Raw genomic sequence first — 26,796 nt, forward strand, 5'->3', positions numbered from 1 at the left:
GACATGCATGTAGATTTCAAGTCTCTTTTACTGCATCACAAAAAAGATTTATGAATAATTCATGATCCCAGTATTTTTAACAAAAAGTTCTTCTCCTATGACAGATTTGGAAAGCTAAAAACTTTTATGAAGCTTTCTAACTACTTAAGATCTTTCCAAAATGAAAAGTAAGCTCTGTTATAACTAATTAGTCTAAAATACTTCAATTGCGATGTTTATGTAAAAAAAAATGGGGAAAGAGAATAAAGAGAACATTCATTGAGCAATTATTATGTGCCAGGAACTATGCCCGGCGCTTATATTTTTCTCATAAAATCTCCATGACAGCTTGTAAGTCAGATTAAAAACTGATGCTCGGTATTTTGGTAATTTACTCACAGTCACATATCTAGTAAGTGGGAGTCAGGCCAGGCCCAGATGATGCTTAGTTTGCCCCTAAGTCCATTTTCTTTACCCACTTTATACACTGCAACAGCAGATGCTCAGAAGACTGGCTAAACAAAGGGAGGAATGGATTTACTTACATTGTTGTTGGTCACAGCAAAGTACTGCAAATTACTCAGATACTGGATTTCTTCTGGAATGAAGGTCAGGTGGTTATAGCTTAGATCCAAATAATGTAGTTTGGTGCATAGGAAAAGCTGCAGGGGCAGATTCTCAATATTATTATGGTTCAAAGAGAGCTGCTCTAGATTAGATAGTGCCCCAATCTGGGCAGGAATATAAGCAATGTTATTATGCCACAGCTTTAAGCAGGAAAGATTCTGGAGATGCTGAAAGCTAATGATCTCTTCCACAGTTTTAAGGTTATTCTCTTTTAGGTCTAACTCATGCAAATTGTTGAGGCTGAAAATAGAGTGTGGGATGCGTTCCAGGTCACAGCTGATCAGCTCGAGGCTCTTCAGATTGACCATCTTTTTCAAGTTGTTCAACACAACCAGCTTGCTTCCCTCGTTATCGAGGGCCAGCTTCTGCAGAGAAGGCAGGAGGTCTGTAATGACCTGTGGGATCCGGGAGAGGCTGCTCTTCAGGTAGAGGGTCCGCAGGTTTTTCAAGTCCTGGAAGCCCTCCAGCTGCATGGTACTCAGCTGTTCCGGAAGAACACAGCCTGACAGATAAAGTTCCTTGAGATTCTTCAGGTGAAATACCCAGCGTGGGATCTTCCCCATTTCGGTGAATTTCAGGCGAAGGATTTTTAGGTTCTCCTCCAGGAAGCCCAGCGCTGGATGGTCCACCACCAGGGACGAGTGGTACACGTGAAGCTCCCTGAGGTTGACCAGCTGCGAGACCGCAGAGGGCAGCTTGACCTCAGGGATCAGCTCCAGGCTCAGCACTTCGATTTCTGTCAGCTCAAAGACGTTGTCCGGAAGACCGTTTAGCATAAAAAGATGCAGCTCTATCTTGTCCTGTGAGTTTTTCACAAGCTTACTCTTCAGCTTCTCAACTGTCCATTCGTTGTTGAGGTTGATCTGTTTCAGCTTGTTCTCGCTGACCTCCGACAGGAATATGGAGAAGCGTTTGGAATAAAGAGGATCGTACTGATCGGCCAGATGGAGGATGAAGGCGAAGTCGTTCTTCACGTCGGGGATATCGCTATAGTTGCTTTTCTCTCTCAACGCCTCAAAGGAATATTGCTTCAGAGAACTCCTCAGCATCCACCATAAGCTGTAGGAGGAGGTGAGACCATAGAGTATAACCAAAATGACATAAAAGGAAGCCAGGACCTTAAATATTTCTGCCAAGGAGTAGACACACTGGTAGCGCTTGTAGCCTGTGAAAGCTTGCACATCAACCGAACAGTCGATTTCAAGACTGATGTAGGTTAGAAAATACGGAACATAAGTTATGATGAGGACGAACAAAATGACTTTCACTATGATCTGCTTCAGATACACTCTATAAATGATGTCCTTCTGCTCCACGTGCAGGCGGAACCTTTTCACTTTTTCAAAGATGGCTTTGGCCTGTTCACCCTCCTTCTTGTCCAGGACGCTAGAAGTTGGGCTTTCTATGCCAGCTGACTCCAAGCCAGGCTGTGGGTAGGGCAATGACTGCTTGTTGGAATCGACGTCGGCTGAGCACCCTGAGGACGACAGCAGAACCTTGGACTTGGAGAATGTCAGGGGCCTCACTGATTGCTCGGCCACCGTTTCGGACAGGGCCCGGGTGGTCCACGGGGAATCGAAGCACTTGTGAAGGATGGCCACAAAATGCTCGAGCCGAGAACTGGTACTGGGATAGTGTAGCCAGAAGTTGCTACAGGCTGCAAAGATGAGCGTGTGCAAGAGCACCAGGTAGGGGAAAAACTTGGCGAACCAATGGAGCTGTTTCTCATAACAGACGGCGTCAATGTAGGAGTACTGCTGTCGGTGGAGGTCGTTCTGGATTCTGAGGGGGAGCGGAAGCGGTGTCCCGGGATCAGAGGACATGTTTGCGCTGGCTCTCAGGATGTCCCAAGGCACGGCACAGTGATTGTCATATTCCACCTTACATGGAAGACAGCACAGAACCCTGCTCTGTGTGAGCTGGAGAGCTCCGGCCAGCACAGCCACCAGCAGCATGATCAGGGTAATGTAATACCAGAAGACGTCCCACCATGGTTTTAGGATGTGATAAGATGACTGGGCGTCTGCTAAACATTTCAGCTCTGTTAGTGTAATCATGACTTTCCCTTATAGGAGTACAGAAACTGGAAGAGGAAAATAAAAGAAAAGCCATTGATGCAAGTATCCAAAATAAGCATTTAACTCTAATGGCTTGTACGTCCCGAGTGGGATTTAGCTCAGGGACAAAACCTGGCAGAGGCAGAGCCAATTGGATGATAGAAACATCTGGTTTCATTTGAAAACTTCAGCCATCCCAGCTGTGCATTATAAAGTACTTCAGCTGAGAGACCATTTGGTGGTAGCCAGACTGGATCTATAAAGGTGTTTGGGGCAGATTGTGAAGCAACTATCTAGTTTCCTCCTAGATCTTGACTATCCTCTGCCAAGCTATTAAAAACTAGAAGCCATGTTTTCTTCAATCAACATTACGAAAACTTATCCTTATGCTACTTATTTCTTAGGGCCACATTTTATACCTTGCAAATGGTCTGAATAAGTGCTTTTCCACACCCCACCCCACGTCTGGGTGCATCAGTTATAGCTCCAGAGTTGTGTTGCAACTACTATCGGGAGCGACTCTTGAGCAAGCACTGTTTTGTAGAATTATTCTTTAGGATTATAGGGATCTATCAGTTCTATGTTCGAAACCAACTGTGAGTTAATGCATTATCTCCTTTCCCCCCAAGCTCTTGCTTTATAACTTAAGTTCACGTCCAACTCAGAGTATTTAAAAGTTGACAAAACAACAGCAGTGGCTTAAAAAGGGATAGCGAAGAAAAACCCAATTAGAACATTGCTCTATGGGGACTGTCTCATGATTACTGTTTTGATGGCAAAGTACTAATAGGATAAATTATTGAGGGTATACTCTATTAAATTATTTTTACCTTCAAAAAACAAGAGGTAGATTTTGCATTTTTTCATATTAAAAAGTATCCAGACAGTGCTCCTCACAGCAATGATTTATGTAATGTTCAACCTTACATAAATCAATTGTTTAAAAGACTGCTAATGAGTAAAACCCAGACCACCTAGAAGACAAACAAAAGGGAATATTTGGATCTAATAACATATCTGTTAAGAAAGAAGAAAGAAAATCACAATAGTATCGTGTTTTAATGGATAAAGAGAATGAACTCAGATCATCTCTAAGGCTCTGCTACCTTACAGCTTATGGCTGTATTTGTCCTCTTAAAGGTCCTGAGATTAAAGACATACAACTGAAATTGCAGAAGAATGTAAACACAAATGGCCCCAACCATGACAAGGGTATTTGACAGAGAGCGAATATTTATTCAACACAGAACACAAGTCAACATTGACCAAAATCATGTACTTTAAATATTTATACTCACTGGATGAAAAAAATGAATCCAATAAGTTGACTGTGCTTCAATCGGGAGGCCGACACCTTTTGAAATTTCTTAGACACACCATCTCTGTGTTTGTCTTCATTCTGTGAGAAAGCATAGATATAATAGCTGTGGTATTTTAAACAAAAATGGAGATACTGTCTCCAGAGACCCTCTTCCCATCATAAGACATGATACGGCAAATAGATTTTCATAGATCAGTTTACTTTTCACACTGGAGGACATTTTGGCAAAGCTATATATACAAGACCCCACCCATATATGAGATCATACTCAGCCCCTGAACTCCCTTAAATTACAGAGAAGTTCTACAGAAACTTTGATGTTAATATATTTTAAAATGAAAAAAAAAAAAAAAAAAAAAAAAAATATATATTTTAAAATGCCATATTTACAACACTTAGATGAACACTTAACTTTTCCAAGCAGCCTACATATGTTAATTTTTCTCATTCAGTCCTCATACACAGTTGGTCTTATTTGCATTTATCAGATGGCCTGTCAAATCATGTAATTTCTGCATCCTAATTTAAAACCACACATCTCTCTAAAGAAGATTTAGTGCTCTTCAAATTTAGCCTGATTTCATTAGAAATAGTCACAAGTTAATAACTTAAAGACACAGCTCAGAAATATGGCTGTAATTCTCTGAAATTATGATATTACTAAATGTAGCTTCCCTTTATATTAGCTTTTTTTTAACCTAGTAGGTTAATAGAAGCCATTCTTAGCATCTACTTCAAGCAATCACTTGTAATAATTTAAACTGCATATATATTGATCAGTTTGAAACAAGGGAACATTCTAAAACATACAAAAAAACTTTAACTTGGCATGGAAATTGTGTTTTTTAGTGCCTATGGCACCTCTGAAAGGTTGCTGGGAATGTTGATATATTTGCCCTGAAGATACAATCTTTTTTTGGTTTATTAAGTACTTGAAATCCAGCTCAATGTACTAACCCCAAATTGTATTTAAGATGGTTTTAGTAATACTCTTGTGACCTTGTCATTTTCAAAGATCATAAAGTTGGGCATGTCTGAAATTTACTTTGGATTTACCAATCCATGTGCAAAAAAGCCTGCTTAATAACTACTATCCAGTATCAAATTATTTTGCAGGCCAGAAAGCACAGTTAGTATGTATGACAATCTAGCCGTGTACTAATCCATACTTACTTAGCACTGCTAGAGTAGGAGTTTCTCATTCACAGTTCGCTTTTAAAAGGCTTATACCATATGATACACAACTGCATTTATGTGCAGCAAGTATGATAAAGATATTTAAGGTGTGAAACATTTTACATATTCTTCCATTGTATTGCATCTATAATGTACCAGGAAAGAATTTATTGCATAATTCCAGAATGCTGCTCAGCCATCCTGATATTTCTTGTAAAATAGTTTCTTTTAAACATTGCAAACACATTTTCTACTTTAAACACATTATTTCTATCAAAGAAGAGAGTCACAAACCTTCAACTACAGTAATATTTTAAAACACAAATTTTCATATAATATGAGAAACTATTATAACTAATATGCTAAGAGAACCACAGCTAATGACAGGTTTACCATATTTATACTAACTGATGACTTATAAAGAACTTTTTCTGTTTACCTTTTTAAGAATTATAAACTTTCCATCTAATCACCTAATTCAGATTTCCATTGAGGAATTCCTTGCCAATAAGAGAACATACAAAAATATACTATTTATAATCTAATATCTGATTTCCTACTTTCAAAGTACTTCAATTTACATTAATTTGTTTCATATAATAAACCATTAGGCAAATATTTTTATTCTACACATTTTAAAATATGGAAAATAAAGCAGGCCCAAAGGAGCTATCCTGTCTAAGGTGACAAAACTGTCAAGAAATAGCTGCACGTAGAACCTAGGTCCTCAGATTCAAATCTCAAACCTTGTATATGGCTGACCACGCTGTCTCATTAAATCCAACTAACTATGCCTCTCAGTTCTTTTAAAGGCTAAAGAAAAAGCTGAGTATTTATCTCTTTTCCCTAACTGCAATGGAATACATATTTTGTCCCCCCCCCCCCTTTTAAAAGATTTTATTTATTCATGAGACACAGAGAGAGAGAGAGGCAGAGACACAGGCAGAGGGAGAAGCAGGCTCCATGCAGGGAGCCCAACGTAGGACTCCATCCGGGTCTCTAGGATCATGCCCTGGGCTGCAGGCAGCGCTAAACTGCTGAGCCACCGGGGCTCCCCTATTTTGTCCCCCTTAAAATACATATGTTGAAATCCTAACTCCCAATGTGAGAATGTTAGGAAGTAGAGCCTCAGATCATGAAGGTGGAGCTCTCATGAATGGGATTAGTACCCTTATAAAAGGGATTCCAGAGGGCTCTCTTGCCCCTTCCATCATGTGAAGATACAGCAAGAAGGTGGCTGTCTATAAACTAGGAAGTGAGCTCTCATTTAGAATCTGCCCATGCCTTGATCTTGAACTTCTCAGCCTCCAGGAACTGTGAGAAATAAATGTCTGCTATTTAAGTCACCAAGGCTGTGGCAGTTTGTTAAAGCAGCCTGAACAGACTTAAGACATCAACTTACCCCAACAACTGCATTGTAACTGGGTTCTATTTTAATCTTTTGAAAAACAAGGATGCAAATATACAATCTTCTACAATGTCCCCTGTAATATATTATATAGTCTACTTTCGCAGCTAAACTTTTTCTACCAAACATTTTCCACTGAACTAAGACATAAATATATAGCATCCGGATTTAATGATGTATGAAGAATCTTAAGCATTCCTACATAAAAAATGATGTTAATTTTTCTAATTGAAGTGTTTAACTCAAGAGCTAGAGCATAGCTATCCTTTGTCATTACAATATTTAATACTGTTTATGTATCCAGGAAATTTTTTCCAGACCATATTTTTGCAAGCAACGAGAATTCAATCTAAATCAGATCTCTATTTCTAATATACAAATCCACTAAATCAGTTCAAAGAAACAACGTTAAGAGTAAAGGATTTTATGGTCCTAATCCCATTCCTTCAGCTTTTAAACCTCATTAAAAAATCATAAAAGCTTTTGAAAGCACATGAATTCATTTGACAATCTCACCCCAAAGCCTCTAGGATTGAAACAAGAACACTCAAGTTAGGCATCTTTACTTCCCACTAGTCCCTATTTTACTTTGAAAGCATTTCCAAAATAACCAGTGAAAAAATAAACAAATGATGGTCAGATGGTATTTAGAGTCATTCTATGCAGAGAACTGGACACTACTTCAAAGATGTCTATCTCTGACCCCAGGCAGGGATATAACCAAACAATTCAAAATGGGGTTTCTCTATGCTTTCACTCCAAATTGATTTAGAAATTGCCTTATATCCCTTCAAAATGTTTAGTACTACTCATCAAAAGATATTTTCCTGGGTCTAACATATACCCAAATGAAGTTTAAATTCACCTCTTTAAGTTCTCTCTCTGGGAAATAGTGTCAGTACCCTTGATTAATTTGCTCATTTTCTTCAGACTAAATAACCCCTCGAGCCATTCTTCAGAGATCTGATGATAATCATTCAGCATTTCTCAAGGACTTAAATGATCACTAGCAAGACACTTGGTATGCCAGTTTATGTCCTTTACCAGTTATTTCAGATCTTATCAATAGAGCGAATTTCAAATACTAAACACCCTTCCCAAATTTAGTTGCAGTCTTGAGACTTCCTAGAAGGGAGCTAAGATTTATACAATGAAGTGTTTCTCTAACTTTAATGTCCATAAAAATCACTGGAGAGCTTACTATATAATAATATATACTCAGCATATTCTCAAGTGTTTGGTCCCACTCTCTGAGTTTATGATTCATTAGGTCTGAAGTAGGCCCTAAGAATGTGCATTTCTGCTTTAAACTATTTTTAAAAAGATTTTATTTATTTATTCATGACAGACCTAAAGAGAGAGGCAGACATAGGCAGAGGGAGGGGCAGGCTCCCCACAGGAAGCCTGATATGGGACTCGATCCCAGGACCCTGGGATCACGACCTGAACCAAAGGCAGATGTTCAACCACTGAGCCACCCAGGTGGCCAAGAATGCATTTCTAACAAACATCTAGTTAATGTTGATGCTGCTGATGCAGAGACCATTTTTTAAAATCTAAGACAGTGGTTCTTAAGTTTGGCTTCACATTAGAATAACCTGGAGCACTTTAAAAAAAAAAAAAAAAAACTCAAATCCAAGCCCTACTCCTACAATTGATCAAGCAACTCAACTGATGTAGCTGAGACCAGTACTTTTTTTGTTTTCTCCTAATCTCCTGAGGAGGAGAAAGCTTACAAGATAGATTGGCAATAAAATATGTGGGGGAAGTGCTGACCTTTGAAATCTTCCTGGAAGTTTCAGTAGGTGTCTAGAGTGCTGCCTCTCCCCGAAGACTACCGGGGTAACAGTGACCAGCAGCTCTGTGACCCCTTAAGAGACCTAAGACCCATGGGCGCGAGGCAGTAGAACAGGGGGTCACTGAACTATAGAGATTTGCAGAGTGGACTTGAGGAAGAATCAGAGACAATGAGCCCAGTTGAAAGGCTACTTCAATAGTGTAGGCTGAAGTGATGGAGGAAAATTTTGCAGTAGGTTTGAAAAAAAAAAACAATGAATAAAATAGTGACTGTAAATGAAAATTCAACACCTCTTAGCAATAGCCCATAGAAGGGTCAACTGAGAAGCAGGGGTCAAATGGATTCAGATTTTGAGTCTATAGTATTGCAGTATCTTCCACAGTTTCTAGCACGGGGTCTACAATATTTGTACAGTAAATAATTGAGCATATCAGAGAGCAGAAAAAAAATAAATTGAGGTTAGGCAGAGTGTATCTAAGGTAATAAGGCTTTCCTGGGAGAGGCTAGCCCTCAGTCACATGTAGATGGGAAGGATTTTGGCGAACTATTCAGCATATTCTCAATATTAATGGTTTAAAAAAACAATACGGTTTTGTTTCTCATGATTCTGTGGGTGGTTCTTTTGCTTCATGGTATTGGCTGGCACAAAAGCGGCTGGAAGGTCCAGAATGTACTCATTCATCAGGCTGGTAGTTGGAGCTGACTGCTGGCTAGCACTTCTACTGTAACTTCTCATGGCTATTTGACTGTCCCAATGTAACATGGCTGGGTTCTAAGATGATGCATTCCAAGCACAAAGGTGAAAACTACAGGTCTTTCATTGCACAGGCCCTCAAAGCTACATAGGGTCATGTCCCCCACATTTTATCAGTCAAAGGCGTCATACAGCCAGCTCAGATTTCAGAGGATGGGAAACGTGACTTCTCAATGGGAGGAGTGGTAAAAGATGTACATCCATGCTTAACTTACCTGGGTCTCCTTGCCCCAAAATGATTTATAGTCCTATATGCAACACACACTCACCTTCTTCCAACCCCCTAAAAATCTCATCTGACTACGGCATCAAGCTCAGGCTTGAAGTCTAGAATCTTGTCATCTAAATTAGGTCTAGGAGGCTGTGGGGACAGCATTCTTAAAGTCCTTAGACTTTATCTAGCTGAGAAGATCCAGGAGGCACAGCCTTATATCTTTTTGAAGGCATGATACAGGGTCTTACAGCTATGCTCTGGGTTTTATTTGTACTGTGAGATTAAGTTTTATTGACAGTAATAGGATCTGATCTTTCAACCTGAGGGCATTTCTTACTTTGAGTACCTTTTGCTGGGTGGAAAAACTGGGAATGAGGAACAGTTTTATTTACAATCCTAGACAATTCTGGATGGAAATATATCCTCTAAAGTCTACTTAAAACCTGAATAGTCTCTTCTTTGATTCATCTCTCTCTTGTAATACTTTGGTCGTGTGTGGTTAAAAAAAAAAAAAAAGTCAATTGGCACTTCCAATATATTTTTTTTAAGTAGGCTCATGCTCAGCATGGAGCCCAACATAGGGCTTGAACTCATGACCCGGAGATCAAGACCTGAGCTGAGATCAAGAGTCGGACGTTTAACCAACTGAACCACCCAGGTGCCTGGGCACTTCTAATATTCTGTTGGAAAATGTCCTAAGCTAGACACACAAATACATTAGATTCATTTTCTGTCTTCCATGTTACTAGAGGTGTCAGTCTTGTCAATTTTTCTGTCAGTATGAACAGGGGTACAATTTCACATCCCCCAATAGCAATGTCCTCACTGCTCTTTCCAGCCATCACTAATAGTTGTTTTACTTCCCTTCAAATCTTCACTGTGCCCCCCGGTCTCAAATCCAATGCTAGATGTTTTGTTAGGCCAGCACCTCACTTCTGGGTATCAATTGTTGTTTCAGTTCTTTATTGCTATGCCAAAAAACATTCCAAAACTTAGTGGCTAAAACAACCATTTATCATTTCTCATGATTCTGTGGGATGGTGAGGCAGTTGTTCTGTTTCAACATGGTGTTGGCTGGAATGCGGAGAAGGCTGGAAGGTCTGAAATGCCTCGGTCATAGGACTGGCACTTGGGCTGTCTGCTGGTCCTGCAGCTCAGTTTAAGCTAACAACCAGGGGCCTTGCCACTCTTCCACGTGGCTGTTTAGGCTTTCCCGGGGGCAAGGTGGCTAAGTTCTATGGAACACTGCCAAGTACACAATAGCAGAAGTGACACATCTCCTTAAAATCCAACCTTCAAAATTACTCCACACCGCTTTTGCCAGACTGGAGGGTTCAAAAAAGGTAACCAGACCAGTCCAGATGTTTAAAGGGAAGGGAAACAAACTGGAAAAATCACACAGTATTTCCAGCCATCTTTAATTCACCACAGAAACTCAAGAACATTGAAGTAGCAGATACTGCTGTAGAAATGAAGTAGTTCTTTGTGAGAAAGAATTGAGTGACTGAAGAACAGACTCTCTTCCCTGGATAATATATCACATGAAGAAGGACTCGTAGAGGAAAGGGGGAGAGAGAGGCAGGGTCAGTGAGATAAAGGAGAAGCACAGTGTTTCTGGAACACAGAAATCAGTTTCAAGGAAACAGTCTGACATCATGGTCAACAACACAGAGACACCAGAGGAAAAAAGTGATGTGTAGCTACAATTCAGCAGTTTCTTACCCAAAGCTGCACGGTGGTAATGGGTTTCCAAAAACAATCATAAATAATATTCTAAACATTAGGAAAATTAATCATCCGAAGCCCCAGAAGACAGTTACTGAATATGACAATTAACACCAGGGGAATAACTCTAGAAATACTAATTAAATCAGAGTTGTTCTGAACTTTAAAAAAAAATGCTTTACTTTTCTTTGTTTCTGACAGTTATGGAACACATGATTTATTTAATGCAGATGATAATTGTCTTTGTAGGAAAAGGCCTCTCAGTTTTTTTATGCATTTTGTAAGCTATCAAATTATCTAGAATACATTTAAAATGAAAGAAGGTACAGTCACATTATAATATTAACACTAACACAGAAGCCACTAGTGGCTACATGATTCTTAGACTAGGTAAACAGAAGGCAACCTCAAAACCTTCTCCAACATCTCTGTTTTTTACAAAAACGTTTTCTTGACTCCCCTTCCCACCACCCACAGTAAGCCCATCATCAAGTAGAGCCAGACTCTGTTCCTGTATAGTCTCTTGTGAACCTACATGCTCTCCGGTCGAACGTCTGGCTGATAGCAGAGATCATCATTCCATTTGCTTCTCCTACTTCTTCCATAGGTGACCTACCTTTCACAAGAGCAGAATCATATGGGCTATTTAATTCAGGAAGAAACCATGGAGATTAGAGTCTAACTCTTTACAAGTAAGGAAACTAAAGCGTAGAGGTGTTTAAATTTCTTCTCTAGGGCAAATTTCCTAATTTGAAAAGAACTGGGATGTTGATAGCATTAATTCTGGCCACCTCACCTAATTAATAATAGGTATTATTATTAAGAAGGCCACCTCGCCTTCTTAATAAAATAAACAGGGCTTTGTAACATGAATTTGCAAATGTAGTCCAGAAAATTTCTATGAAACAATTTTTTAACTATAAATCAAAATGAGAAATTTTTTGTTTTAGCTTTGGGACAGACACACCAGTGTACTCTAGAAATACTGAAAATAGGATTAAGCCACTAGCCTTAACCCTTTCTCTAAAGTTAACATTTAAATGCACTCAATTAGGGAGGCGAGGACTACAAAGGCATACCAAGGAATTATGAGGCCTTGTTTCTAGTTTTGTGGGATTTACAATCCCATTGTGGAGAGAAGACTTGCATAGCTGAAAACACCACCATCTCATGCTGTCACCAGTGCTAAATGGGTGGGATGATGGCTAAACCTAATAACTACTACATTTGATTCTATACAAACAAAATACCCACAGAGAATTGGTGGAACATCAGTGAACAGTAGCATTTCTCAAAGAGAGGTCAGGATTTTAGTCTGTAGGATACCTGCTATGTGCCTGGTGGAGCTCTAAGTGTCCAGGAGATACAGATATGCAAGACAGAAAGATCCCTGTTCTAAGGGACCTCACTAAAGAGGAAGGGAAGAGAGACAACCAAATATATAAACACTATAAAATCACAAATGCCACGAAGAATATAGAGCTCCTTTAGTCAGGAAGGTCTCTTTAGATCTGAATAAAGCCAGCCATACAATGATATTGGGAAGCTCATTCCAAGTAGAAGGAGCAAAAAACTTAGAATGGATGCAGATCAGAAGGGGGGCCACTCAGCTGGGATGTTAGGAGCCTGGAGAAGGCGGAAGAGTGAGAGGGCCTGCAGCCAAAACACAGAGTTTGGATAATAAATAGTCCAGAAGGGATGGAAAAGCCACTGAATGGGCCATAAGTAGAGATGTAGCTGATCTGACATTAGATTTTCTTTTTTAAGATATTTTTTACAGAGAGGAGGGGAAGGGCAGAGGGAAATGGAGAGAGAAGCTTAATCAGACTCCATACAGAGTACAGAGGTCAACACAGGGCATGCAGGCCCTCGTAGGGCGTGATCTCATAACCCTCAGATCACGACCTAAGCCAAAACTAAGAGCTTAACTGACTGTGCCACCCAGGCATCCCTGATATTAGCTTTCAAAAATTCATAGTCAACACAATAAATCAGCAGGGATATGTGGATATATTCAAGAAGTCAAAGGATCCATACCTTCATCTATAAAAAGAAGAGTGTTCACAATACACAGAGGATAGACCCAACGTCCTCACCACTGCTTCACCTTGTTTATATATGTTCAGAGCCGGACAGCAGACATACTTTTTGAGACATTTGTTATATTCACAATACTAGCGAGTCATGCTACTTAATAAAGTGTACAAATTAATCATTCATTATGTCAAAGTCAAAAGCTCTGCCACAAAGCTAATTTAAGATTAATCTTCCAAATTATAAAAGATGAATGATATTTGTAGGAAGCAACAGATATAGGGCTTTTGTATTTCTGATTTACGTAATCTGGGAAAGGATGGCCATTGTTTATTTATGGAAACATGGCAAACAAATTCCAGGCATAAAAAACACTATCTTAAACAAAAATCAGAAAAATATAGACATGGAATCATGGAGTCTAAGTCTGTCATAGACATTACATTCCTCAGATCTTTAAGGTTTAGAAAAATGACAAACATCAAACATATGCACACATATACTCTGCAACATACAAGACCAACAAAGGACAAGAAGAGGACATTTTACCAAAATGTATGCAGATTTTTCTATTTATTAACTTGTTTAAAAATATCAAAAGGATTTTATTCAAAACGTCTGTAGGAATAATAATCTCTTTTTTACATACTAAGTATTCAGTATTTGCCCCAAGATACCAATGTAATAATAATTATCTTTACCATGTGTTCACAATTCAGAATGTTAATCTTACCCTATGAATGCTGGTCAACCGGAAACTCTGCAATTAGTTTCTATTTGAAAAATTCCTAAAAAGAAATCATAAACATATTGTTACATTTTATTCATCACAGGATTGCAAGACAAGTTATGCACTTACGTGGTTCTAAGATTTCCAAAATCTGTAACAAATTTATGAAGCATACAACTTAAAAAGTGAGTGCTATTATTCTCTTATCTCTTGTAAAGGTTGTCAATTAACACCCAGGGAGAGACACAAATCACTGTCACATTACACATTTAATGTCATCACCACGGCAATTTATAAGGCATAAAGTATAAACATTAAATTTTTAATTCAGAATGAGATAAGCATTATATCTTAGGCACCCTTATTTTATGAATAATAGAAGAACCCATTGAAAATATCTGTGTTCCATCTAGAAAAAGGGTTGGGAGGCCTGGGGGAAATATCTGGGGTAGTTTCTCTTTCTAGTTTTTTATTGCTGTTTTGTTTTGTTGTTGTTTGCTGGCCTATCTTACACAATTATGCCATTATAAAATTCAATGGCACGATACTTTGCCTCTTATTATTTACCATAGGCTTTCTCAATGTTCTCACAGTTTCTCTAAACAGCATTTTTTATTTTTTTATTTTTTTATTTTTTATTTATATTTATTTATTTATTTATTTATTTATTTATTTATTTATTTATTTTTAAAGATTTTATTTATTTATTCATAGACACAGAGAGAGGCAGAAACACAGGCAGAGGAAGAAGCAGGCTCCATGCAGGGAGCCCGACGTGGGACTCGATCCCGGGTCTCCAGGATCACACCCCAGGCTGCAGGCGGCACCAAACCGCTGCGCCACCAGGGCTGACCTAAACAGCATTTTTTAAAATAGATTGTATTTTTAAGCCATCTCCACACCCAACATGGGGCTTGAACTCACAAGCCTGAAATCAAGAGTAGCATGCTCCACTGGCTGAGCCAGCCAGGCACCCCTCTAAACATCATTTTTGATGGAAGCATAATAGTTCGCACATAGATATATCATAGTTTACAAAATTATTTCCCTATTGAATCTTAAAATTTCCCTTATTACTAATAATACTGTAAACATCCCTGTACTCTGTTTATATGATTCCTTTGCATAGATCTCTAAAAGTGAGAGTAATAGGTCAGAGGGCATAAATATTTTAAGGTCTCTGATGTATAACAACAAATTGTTTCTCAAGAAGGTTATATTATACTAATTTTTTTTCTATAAACAATGTATGAGTAGCATCCAGATATGGGAATCATCATTAGAAAACAAAAACAAGAGGCACCTGGGTGTCTCAGTCAGTTAAGTGTCCACCTTCCACTCAAGTCATGATCCCAGGGTCCTGGGATTGAGCTCTGCATATGGCTCCTTGCTCAGCAGAGTCTGCTTCCCCCTCTCCCTCTGCTGCTCCCCCTGCTTGTGCTTGCTCTCTCTCTTTTTCTCCCTCTCTCTGTCAAGCAAACAAATAAATCTTAAAAACAAAACAAAACAAACAACCTTTGCTAATTGCATTCCAAATTATCTTATTGTTTATTTTGCATTTCTCTGATGGGGTTGAGTTGAATGCTTTTCAACATGTTTTACTAACAAGTTTCATTCTTCTTTTCTACTTAACATTTACCTACATCAGAGGAATATTCTGCTGAGAAGACAGAAGTGTAATGAAAGCTCCCTCATAATGACAAATTGTCATCTCAGAGTGAAGCCACTGCTGTCAAGTGAAAAAACAACAAAATGTAGCTCAGTTTCTTTATCCAGGCTAAAACCCAAATGACTCAAACTAATTTTCGAAACTAGAGCAAAACCTATTGCCTTTCTTCCTCCCCAACAGCAAACAAAAGTACAAGTTAGAAAAAATGAAATGTGAAAATACTAAATGACAATGCTTGTTAGAATAGAATAAATAGTCCATGTGAGGCAGGAAAAACCAGGACTCAACCATCAGGGTAACGCAGACGGGACGCAGGGGCTACCACAGGCTGCAGCGTCAGTGGGTTCTCCAATTGCCATGCTAACAAGTGTTACAAAACTGGCATTACCTACCCCCTCAAAAACATTTTCTCTCCCCACTGGTGGTACAAAAGACATGTTCATTTTCACTTAAAAAGTCAATTCCAAGAGAATCTTAAAAAATCTGGAAGATTTGGAGATGACAAATATAACACTTAGAATTCCCTTTCTCAAAGAAGAGTTCCCTTCAAAAGGTTTCCCAGTGAGGGACATACAAGGGAATATTTCCAAGTGACTGTGGATTAAAGAACAATAGGAGACAATCAACTACGATAGAAAAACAAGAGGCCCCACTGCCTTTTACTTTGAAAATTGAGAAGTCTGGATGCTCTTATTTCCTTCTGGTCAGTAGAGATAGGGGAGATTGAAAAAAATGAACTCCTTTGTAGTTAAGCAAGGAACTGCTCTAAAACTCTGGAGTCTGAGAATGGCTTTACATTTGCATGAATTTGTGTTTTAGTGATGGTTTAAATAAAATCTTGCCCTTTAAGCCGTAGCAAGAAGTCAAGAATTTCTTCTGAGTAACTTGATCTCATTTTGTAAGTCAGATATGGCAAGAATCACTGCAATATCACACTTACTCATCCTGCCTTGAGCAATTCCATAAGTTTAAGGCTTTAGGTTATATAAAATTAAAGTAGCCTATTTCATCAGTTTGAAAAGTTCAAACTAAGAATACCAGATGTACTTAAAAGAGGGACATTTCATTTCCCCATCTGTCCCACCCTGCCATCACTTCCATGAATCACCTCCATGAGCCACCTTGACCTCCCCAGCCTGAATTCACTGCTCCTCCATCTGTGTTCCTATAACATTAACAGTTCTCTCACACTGTTTTGTAGTATATAATAAGCTATTGCCTCAAGTTCCTTGAGCGCTGAGGCAGCATCTTATTTATCTACATTTCTGGGATCTTTCCAGGGCTAGATTAAAAGCCTGGATGTTACGGCAATTTCCATGTACATAGTCATGAATGGGGTGCTGAAAACATCTCTGGAAACTTAACTAGATTAAACAAAAATAGTATCCATCAGAACTCTTCTCGGGAGAGAAATATAGAGAATATGGTTGGAAGGAAAAAGAAGGGGTCTGATGTTTTTCTTCTGGTCAGTTGAGATCCTCAAAATGGGCATAAGGAGAATATGAGGGATTCTTTGGCTACCTCCTTCCCTCTAACATAAGGCTTGGCTTTTCCTCCTAAAAATGTTGTAAACAAATATTTAAAGAATAATAATCTGAAGTGGCATCAAATCATCAGCCTGCCCAGGGTAACAAATTATTAGCCTATCTCTTGTACCCCCATATCTCAATCCTGCCCCTATACCTACCATGAATATTTAGTAAATGATTACTGAGTGAACAAATAATACCAAATCAGATTTTACCACCCAGTTAGGAACCAAGGGTACAGAGGAAGAGTCCCAGCTCTCTGAATGATCTATGAACATAATTGGTACACACACACACACACACACACACACACACACACACACACAGTGGGTCTGGAAAGGTGGGAAAACAAAGCAGAGGGGACAGAAACTCTGGCATTTCCATCATCCGGTGACAGGCCCAGAGATTCAGAAGCAGAGGCTGGGCCTTCACCCTTCAGGGAGAATGGAGAAAAACTCATACTCTTCAACTTAGCCATCAAATATGACATCTCGCAAATCTGAACGAGAACTGCTGTCAAATTTAGCATGCCTGGCTGCAATCTAATGACAGTGAGTCACTTTGAATCAGTGATGGATCACTGGATAAATGCCACAGCATTCCTATATGACCTTAATATCTTATCAAATTATGATTTCACCATTGTTTTCTACAAGTTAAAAGTACAATGAGATGGGAATAATGCCAAGACCCGGGGAACTATCAAGGTTTCACCCCAACGAGGATGGTGTGTGTCATGCTGATCTGCGAGCCCTTTCCCTCTTCCCCTTCCCCCAAGACCTTGGGCTCTGGGAAGGTAAGGACATTTCTTGTCTACTCAGGGTCTGCCAGACACAAGGTGCCCTGTAAGTACTGTAATTCCACAATTCTCGGGAGCTATGATCAAGCTGAAAATATTACATGTCTCTGGATGGTTTCAGTCTCCTGAAATCAATAACTTCTGTCAGTGCTCAGCTGTAAAGAATGCTATATCCAGTAGAACATATTCTTAACCCAATGACAAAGATCAAATTGTCATGCACTCAAAATCAGCCTAGTATTTAGGTCGAGTTAACTCCTGACCCTAAAATGTAAAGGTTTAATGTTCACCAAGTATTAAATGACTGCTAAACACAAAAGATGTTTAAAATGAAAGCTGCTACCCCCACTCTACCCCCCAAACAAGTAGTTGTTCCATACTCCATGCTTCTTCAACATTTAGGGAGTCCTGATAGATCTATTATACTGCCACTAAACTGCATCACAAAGAGTGGGTTAGATGCCCTCCTGTCTGTCACTTTGAGCTCTTAGAAGAATACAGGGTACTGGACAGGACCTAACACATGAGACTTTCTTAGTAATAACTGCTAAATTAAAAAGGTAGTCAGGTAGGTGAGGTAGGCATTATGATCTCAGCTCTACAGGTGAGAAAGTTGAGGAATGGAGAAATTAAGAAACTTGCTCAAGCTCACAAAGCGAACCCCAAATTCACACCATCCAGCACTATGAGCCATCTGCTGCACCGCCTCTCCAGTGAACTATATAAAAAGGAGTTTTATATAGAAAGTGGCAGCTCTCTTTTTAAAAAATCTACAAGCTATCTTTTAGAGGAACCAAAAGACACAGTCTAAAAGCTAGATTTATAGAGGTTTTCCAGCTCGTACTCAGTATTCCATCTCGTGAAACAGAATCAACAAATGCTCCCTGCCTCCTGCCTGTCTCTATTATATAATTAAGATTGACACATTAGATAACTAGAGCAAGAGTGCATCCTGCAGGCACAGCCTCTTACAGAGAAACATTCTCCCACCGATATAATAACAAGAGGAATAACTGAAGTTTAATCTATATTTAAATGATATTTTACAAGGCTTTTCTTCTTGGCTTTCCTATTAAAATGTGGCTAAAACAAATTAATACCATATTCCCTACATAGGACATTCTTTCTGAATAACTTAATAAAGAAGTGTCACATGCCTTCAGCAGGTTAGCTACTTTCAATATGTGAGTTACGTTGATAGGCCTAGTTCTTATCATAAAACTCTTATGAATGTTTGAGAAACCTGGAAGGGAGCACAGCAGGATGGTTAAGGTCTGATGGAATTCTAACTTTGTCATTTACCACCTGCTTGATCTCAGATAAGCTAAGTATCAATTTTTTCATCTATAAAACAGAGACAATAGAGTTATTTTAGGAATTAAATGAGATAACTATAAATCAAATGTTTAGCACAGCAGCAGGTACCCAGCAAGCATTCAAAATTGGTAATTTATTAACAGAGTAGCAGTTTTATCTAAAATTAATCCTTTAAAGGTTGGCTTTAAAGTATCCTGTAAGAGAAACCAGAATGGATGTCAGGGGGTTTGGTTTTCCACCAAAATGAGTGATTTCTATGCCAGATTTTACAATATATCACATGACTCCAGTTACTAGAAAGTGTTGTGAAATATAATCATAGCTTATCTCAATTATTTAGCATATGGCCCAGAGGGAAGACAGTGTTGTGAGGCCAAAACAATACACGCTGATGCAAAAATGAGTTACCCCAGGCAAGTGACCCCTACTTCCCGGTGGAGTGCCTGTTTTCCCAGTCAAGCATCATGGTTCAGGTAAGTCAGATATAGCCAATGTCACCCAAGCAAAGCCCATGTTTTACAATTCATAGTTGCACAACAGTGTGCATGAACTTAACGTCACACAACTGTACACTTAAAAATGATTAAGATGTACATTTTAAGTTATATATATTTTATCACAAAAAAACCTATAATCATGTAAAACAAAAACTGTTCTGACTGCTTTAAAATGAACATAAGTGGATTACACAAATTAAATATACAGTGGGCCTCAATGTACTAGAAGGCATACTGACATATAAAAAATGTTTACTGTGTCAAATTTACTTAATCCATAATTCTTAGATTATAATAAATACCATTTAATTATCAATTTTGTTACCTTGAATTAAAAGGATTTGGCTGAAAATAAATAAATAAATAAAAAAGGATTTGGCTGCATGAGAGAATATGACCCTACTAATTTGTCCAGAAAAAAGCATAGATTTTCTTTTATACTAGAGAAATAAGCTATATATGAAGCTAACATATTCAAAAATCTTCTAGTGACCATCTAGGTAAGCACACATATGAGATCTTTTTTTTCTCCATAAAATAACCATGGAAGCATCCACATGTTTGTAAAAATCACCAATAACTTTATATTGGTTGAAAAGTATTTGAGCCTCTTATTAATCTTCTTTTATTAAGAGGTCAATCTAACAGAAGGCATCAAGGGAGGCCTGGGGAGAGGGACAGATGGGGAGAGTAGAGGGAGGTTGGTGATAATGTGGAGAGATTGTGTGTTGGGAAGTAGTTCAAGAAAAACAATCATAACCCTTTGCATTAGTGACAGCAGACATACTTACTGGGCACTTAACACTCATCAATCAATCAATCAATTTCTGAGATTCTCATAATTATGAACTCATTCTTTGTAGGATTGACTTGTTACTTTTTTGGGCCTGGATATATAGGGTGGAAATGACCATCCAAGGCACAAGAGGGTAGAGGTAATGATCCATATCAAATGAGAGCTAATTTAATAAAAGAAATCACTGCTCTGCCTCTCTGTAGGGCTATTCTGGAGGAGGATGAGGGAATTACAGGAATGAGACTGGATGTTTAAATGAAGGAAAGTAACCATCACAGTGGCATAGGGAAGAATCAAGACTACGAGGCAGCATGGCTTAACAGGAAGAACCTGACTAGGTGTCAGGAGACTCAATTTCTACTTCCTGCTTTCCACCAATCTGACAGCATAATGTTGAGTAAGTCACCTCACCTCATTTGACCTGACTTTCCTTACTTGTCACATTGGAGGGAAAGCCAAATGATAGATAGACCCTCTACTTCCAACATTCCACTGTCCTCTGAGTTGATTAATTGCAGCTGGATCTGGGGGACATTTAATCTGAAAAGGCTCCTCTGGAGTGGCAAGAATTGATCAGGGCTTTAAAAAGAAAATGGTGACAGCACCAAGGAAAACATGAACTCAAAGACAAACAGTATAGGTTTTCTTAGAAAGAGAGCAATGAATGGTCTAGGATTGGTAACTAATAAGTCAGTCTTGCTAAAAAGAGTCAAAGTGAGTCATAGCAAGAAAAGAAGGTTGTTGGGTCAAGCATAGTAACAAAAGCACTGATATTAATTGAAGGTAAAAAAGTAACTGGGAACCACGCAAGGGTCCTAATACAAACCCATCCCTGAAGCCCTGGGGTTCATCAGGATTCAGTCCTTGGCCAGTAGCTTCTCTGCTCATGCATATGTGTTTCTCAAGTGACATACTCTACTCTAAAGGATCATCCATCACCACTATGTAGGTGATCCCCAAAACAACATAGTGAGCCCTGCTCTCTAACTCTGAGCCTCAGAATCACCTCCCTAACACCTTCCCGGCTATCCATTGAGAGGTGTGGAAGCAACTCACACTCAGTATGTCCCAAACTAAATCCACCGTTCCTGCTCACACCCACACCACACCAACTTTTTTTTTTGGATCGCCGAATGTTGGTAGCAACAAGACTGACAGCTGAATGATGCTGAAGGTTGACAGCAACATCAACGGCCCCCAAACCTTCTTTCCTTCGATTCCCTCAAACATACCAGTTCTTTTCTTTAACTAACCCCTTCTGCATCCCTACTCCCACTGTCTTGGGTAGAGCCTGCTGGATCTTTGGGGAAGACAACTGAAATGTTTCCTTTCTTGTCTTCCTTGGTCCCGTTTTTAAATTGCAGTCAGAGAGTTCTTTCTAAAACATATCAAACCCTCTTGATTTGTTTTTTTTGTTTTGTTTTTGTGTGTGTGATTATAAAGTCAAAATAATATCACAGGGAGGGGTCCGGGGGCTTGGTAATGAAACGTGATGGGAACAAATACTACCCAGCTTCTCTTGCCATCTTCTTGGCTCTTGCTATTTCCTTCCCAGGAACACTAGGGCTTGACTCCAAAAGGCTGGGCAGATGGGTCATATATCCTGTGATCATCAATCACTTGAGAATAGCTGGACTAGGAAGAAAGGATGCTTCATCCTATGGCTCACTGTGGGCATTCATTCAAAGGTTAGCTGTACCCTGCTGCACCCCACCCTCCAAGTCCAGCTCAGGATGCCTGTGTCATGGATTCTGATACAGTTGAGACTAATGCTATGAGAAGGGATTTTTAAAGCCTTTAGCTCTGTTTCTATCTACATGTTACTGGCATCTATGCTCCCAGATACTGGGCATTTTTACAGAAGTTTTCTTCTCCTCGGTCAGCAGCAGTCATTGTTATGACAGTCAATTCTGTCAATATAGAGTGATTGCTCCTCCTGCTGACATGCTGCTTTGTAAATATTCTAGAGTGACGTTAGGTAAATGCAAACTGCCCAATTCTTACTTATCTCCTGTTCCCCCCAACTCTGGGCCCATTGCTGATCATGTGAAGCCTCACTTCTCCATTCTCCCCACAAGCAGGAATTAGAGGCAGAGGCTGGTTTTCCATGGCTGCAGTGTGGAAAATGTGTACTTTGAGTCCGCGGCCTGTGTCCACCACCATCTTTATGGGCTGAAGCAAATCAACTCATCCAACCCAGGCCTCCAGTCCTTGCCTTTACAATATGGACAATCATTTAGGCTGCAAGGGTTGATACTGGTGATGAAATAAATATTGTGAAAGTACTCTGGAACCATGAAAGTAGCACATAAATATAAGGGTGAGCTCTTATAAAGAATGCCAATTTTTTCTCTTTTTTTGCCAGTAATTTTTAAAAAGGATACCTTTAGCCTTGGAACATTATCTTAAATCGAAACAAAACAACCCATGAAGTGAGCTTAATTTATTCCATTTTGGTTCCAAGGAAACAAAACAGCGAGTGTTACAAGGTCCCTGACACTTCCTAACACTTAAGTCCCACTACAAAAGTCAAAAGGAATTTTTCCAAAAGGCCCAGGGGTCCAGGTAGAAATATGTAGCCCAAACATAGAATTGTACAGTGAGAAGAAGGTAACAACAGAAGTAGAAAATTCTTTTCCAAATCAACCTTGCAATAATGGGCTCATAGTAGACCATTTATAATTCAGTCAATTGGAAAAAGAAAAGAAGAAGAGATAACACAACACCTACAACCTCTGGCTCACAGTACCAATGGAGTGCAGCCATGCCTATCTGCCCAGCCCAGAGGCCTTTGAAAACATTCCAGTCAGCTGACACTGCTTATCTCTTCCCTGGAAGGTGTGGGAAGAGTGAAACATCCAGCAAGAGTATTAACAGAGAAACAGGTCAGTTTCGAAAGAGCAAGCTCTTATGGCATCTATGTTTCATGTAAAAAGTCCACGCTCCTCTTGGTGTTAAACCGGTACTTCATGTTTATAACCTGGGTATGGCTCCTGGTAGTCAAAATCACTGATTTCCATTTGCTCCTCTGCTGGAGCAGAAAAATGTCTGGTTTACATTTAGAGTAAACATGGTGAGATGTCCTTTTTTCTGACACCATATGGGTGCCCTACCATGCAGTCCTATTCTGACCCAACCTCGAGTTAGCGTGACACTGCATGAGTGTAAGGGCTCAGCCACACAAGATTCCCCCCCCTTCAGATGCCAGTCATAAGTCTCAGGACCCAGACAACCACCCCACCCCACCCCCCGCTTCTGTCTGACTTAGTTATCAATCTAAGGGTTCCCATGGATCCCATTAACGCCTGCCTTATGTTTGATAATTCACTTGAGTGACTCACAGAACTCAGGAAAACACTTACAAACCAGCAGGTTATTACAAAGGATACAACCCAGGAATAGCCAAATGGAAGAGATGCCTAGGGCATGGTATTTGGGGGTAGTCTTGGTGGGGGCCCGGGATGTGGGTGTGGAGCTGCCCATGCCCAATCTAAACATGTCACTCTCCCAAGCACTCTCTATGTCTCCCCATAGACATAGGCATGGTCGATTAAATTACTGGCCATCGATAATTAAAAATCTCCAACCCTTCCCCCTTCCCCAGAGGTTGGGGATAGATGGAAAGTTCCAATCCTCTAGTTACATAGTTGGTGACTAGCCCCTAACCTGAAGCTCTCTCTGGGCTCAGCCTGAGTCACCTCATTAGCATAAATTCAGGTATGGCGGAGAGGGGCTTGTTATGAGTAACAAAAGATGCTCCTAACAAGAAATTTCAAGGGTTTTTAAGCTCTGTGCCAGGAGCCCAGGGCAAAGACCACATGCACATTGTACCACTTGTAGTACAGAACTCCATAAGAACAGTCACAAAAGCCTTATTCTCATTCAAAATAGTTGCAATTGAAAGAGTACAAAGCAGTTGACTTAGAAGGTCAAACTCCCTCTCAAGGCCCAACCTGGAGAGTCAGAGAGTTGTTTAAGCCACTGGCTTCCTGAGTCAATGACTTACATTCTTCCTAAGGAAAGCCTGCCCTGACCACTCTGACCAAGCCCATCACGATGAGCTCTTTTAGTTTTCTATCCCTTGCTTTCACAGGGCTCATCACACACCTTCACACAATTGTTTAATTAAAAGTTTATTTCTATCACATTATGACATCTGGTTTACATGTCTCATGCTGTGTCTCCCTGTGTCCCCATAGGCAAAAGCCGCTATTAAACATTAAGTGAATGGATAAAAGAATTAAGATTAGACCCCTTAGCTTGGAGCAAAGACTACAGCAACTTCCTACAATCACTACATCATCATGTCTTCAATTCTCCAAATTCTGCTTGACATGTAAAGACTCTTGAATCATTTTGCAGATCCAAGCCCTAACAGCAAAGATGAAAGATTTAGCTCAGCCATGGCATTAAGAATAATTTCAGTCCACTCAAGGCATACTGAAGTGAGGGAGTAAGGTCAGGCTTCCAAAAGAACCCACAAATAAGTAGTAGGAATTGGGTAGAATGTCCACACTGCAAAGGTGACAGAGAGTGTTTCTGCACAGTGGGCTTGGCTTTGGGCTTCAGAACTCGGCAGGGTTCTGGAGCTTCATTTGGTGTTAGCAGAGGAGAGAAGCCATGTTCCCTCTGGGAATTTAAGAAATTTGATGGCTTCTCAGGAAACAGAAGTCACATTCCCCATCTGGAAGTTTAACACATGACTTCTAAATCAGGGTGGGGCTTTTCCTGGCTCAATGACAAATTCAGCTGCATTAAGTAGCACAATCTCTGGGTTAGTGACCTAAGTTTCTCCTTTGTACACAGCAAATGAATCTACAGTTATTTCTTAGCAACCAAACTTGAAAGGCAGAGAGATTGTGCCAAGAAAGCTAATGGTGTTTTTTTTTCCTAAGTCCTTTTTTCTTCCCCTTACCACACACAAGAAATAATATTTTTCCATTCATATTTGACAACACCATCTGTTTTTATTGTGGAAAGTCTTACCCACTCAAGGAAGGCGACAACATAGCTAGTTGAACGGATGTAGAAATAAAGAGGACCCTATGTACCACCAACTTTGTCATGGCAAGAGATGTCATCATCTCTTGCATCCACTCTGACACTAGGTGTACTCGACAATCATGACCTCGCCTTTGCAAAGGTGCAAAGCATCATTCCAAATGTTGCAGGGAACAGAAGGGTGTGTCAACCTCAGACCAGATCCTCAAAAGGACCTTTTGCTTTAGTGAAATAAAGCATGAATACAAAAAAGCTCAAATGGATTACAGTTGCATCTTAGGGCAATATACAACGAAGGTATAACAGTTACTGCATAGGAGTTATGAGTGGGCCAAGAAAGATGCATAAGATTTATAAAGATGGGAGGTGAAGGGATAAGAGGTTGAAGGGATGAGAATTAATAATAGGGCACATAGTATTTTATGTAGAGGAATGGAGGAACAAATCAAGAAGCTCAGAGGATGCCAAGGTAAATTTTAGAAGTTAGTGTAGAGACATATACAGATGGAGTGGAATTTCTGAGACAGAAATAATGGAGATAAGTAGATTAGGGTCAAATAATAAAGAAAGTCTCAAATGTCAGGCTAAGAACTTTTCAAGGATAGCTCAGGTCTTATTAGTGCATAACAAGCACCTGAGAAATGACTGTTCCAGGATCACTTTATATCAGTTTAATTTCACTTTTAGAATTAATCACCAAATAATTTTTATGAGAGCGGAAAGTAATTTAGATTTGATCATATAACCAGTAGGAACCATTGATGGTATCGGAGCAGAAGAATGATGGAAAAAAATACATTTAAAAGCATATTAGTGTGTATTGGTGAAAATTAATTTGAAAGCATCAGGAAGACTTCATTGCAGGGAGTTGACAATAAGACCAGGAGGCCTACTTCTATATTAAGGTATTATCATAAAATAAAACATAAATGGCTGTAAAAGTAAAATCTCAAGTAGAAAAACAGTTATGCTTAAAACAATTAAACTTGCAGGAGCACCTGAGGGGCTGGGTCGGTTAAGCATCCGACTCTTGATCTCAGCTCAGGTCTTGATCTCGAGGTTGAGTGTTCAAGCCCCACGTGGGCTCCATGCTGGGTGTCGAGCCTACTTAAAAAAAATTTAAACTTTCAGATTGGTCAGTCAAATGATGTATCTGGACAAAACAATTTGATTTTGAGTGAGCATACTTTTTTCCTGCTTCACTGATGTTTTTAAAAGAGAAATAGATTTGATCAGCTTTAAAACAAAACAAAACAAAACACTAGATGGTACCTGAATACTCTGGTGAAATTAGATGCTTTGGGGTAAAAATATCACTTTGAGAATTAATAGCCAAAAACTTCATGCTATGCTATATATAACACA

At 39.4% G+C, this 26,796-nt stretch overlaps 1 protein-coding gene and 1 long non-coding RNA gene across 16 annotated transcripts in view; one reads left to right on the plus strand and one right to left on the minus strand.

Annotated features, from left to right (window-relative positions):
* The window catches only part of LOC112640912 (uncharacterized), a 46,501-nt gene extending 22,461 nt beyond the window's left edge, over positions 1-24,040 (plus strand). The window contains exons 5-9 of the long non-coding RNA XR_007411524.1: positions 13,927-14,008; positions 15,472-19,610; positions 20,634-20,827; positions 21,986-22,118; positions 22,512-24,040. This is a non-coding gene — a long non-coding RNA (uncharacterized LOC112640912). The remainder of the gene's footprint in view (positions 1-13,926; positions 14,009-15,471; positions 19,611-20,633; positions 20,828-21,985; positions 22,119-22,511) is intronic.
* Positions 1-26,796, minus strand: part of LRRC8B (leucine rich repeat containing 8 VRAC subunit B) — a 79,412-nt gene that overhangs the window by 22,741 nt on the left and 29,875 nt on the right. For 13 of the 15 annotated variants that reach the window (XR_007411513.1, XR_007411518.1, XR_007411517.1 and 10 more), the window contains exons 2-5: positions 26,430-26,538; positions 13,827-13,881; positions 3,962-4,062; positions 525-2,689 (exon numbers count right to left, since the gene is read on the minus strand). Coding sequence is in view for 3 of the 15 variants with exons in the window: in XM_049111713.1 (XP_048967670.1) it covers positions 525-2,663 (2,139 nt within the window). In the remaining 12 variants the exon portion in view is untranslated. The remainder of the gene's footprint in view (positions 1-524; positions 2,690-3,961; positions 4,063-13,826; positions 13,882-26,429; positions 26,539-26,796) is intronic. The other 2 variants (XR_007411514.1, XR_007411519.1) reach the window with 2 other exon arrangements.

The sequence above is a fragment of the Canis lupus genome, chromosome 6 (genome assembly GCF_003254725.2).
Source record: "Canis lupus dingo isolate Sandy chromosome 6, ASM325472v2, whole genome shotgun sequence".
Lineage (NCBI taxonomy): Eukaryota > Metazoa > Chordata > Mammalia > Carnivora > Canidae > Canis > Canis lupus.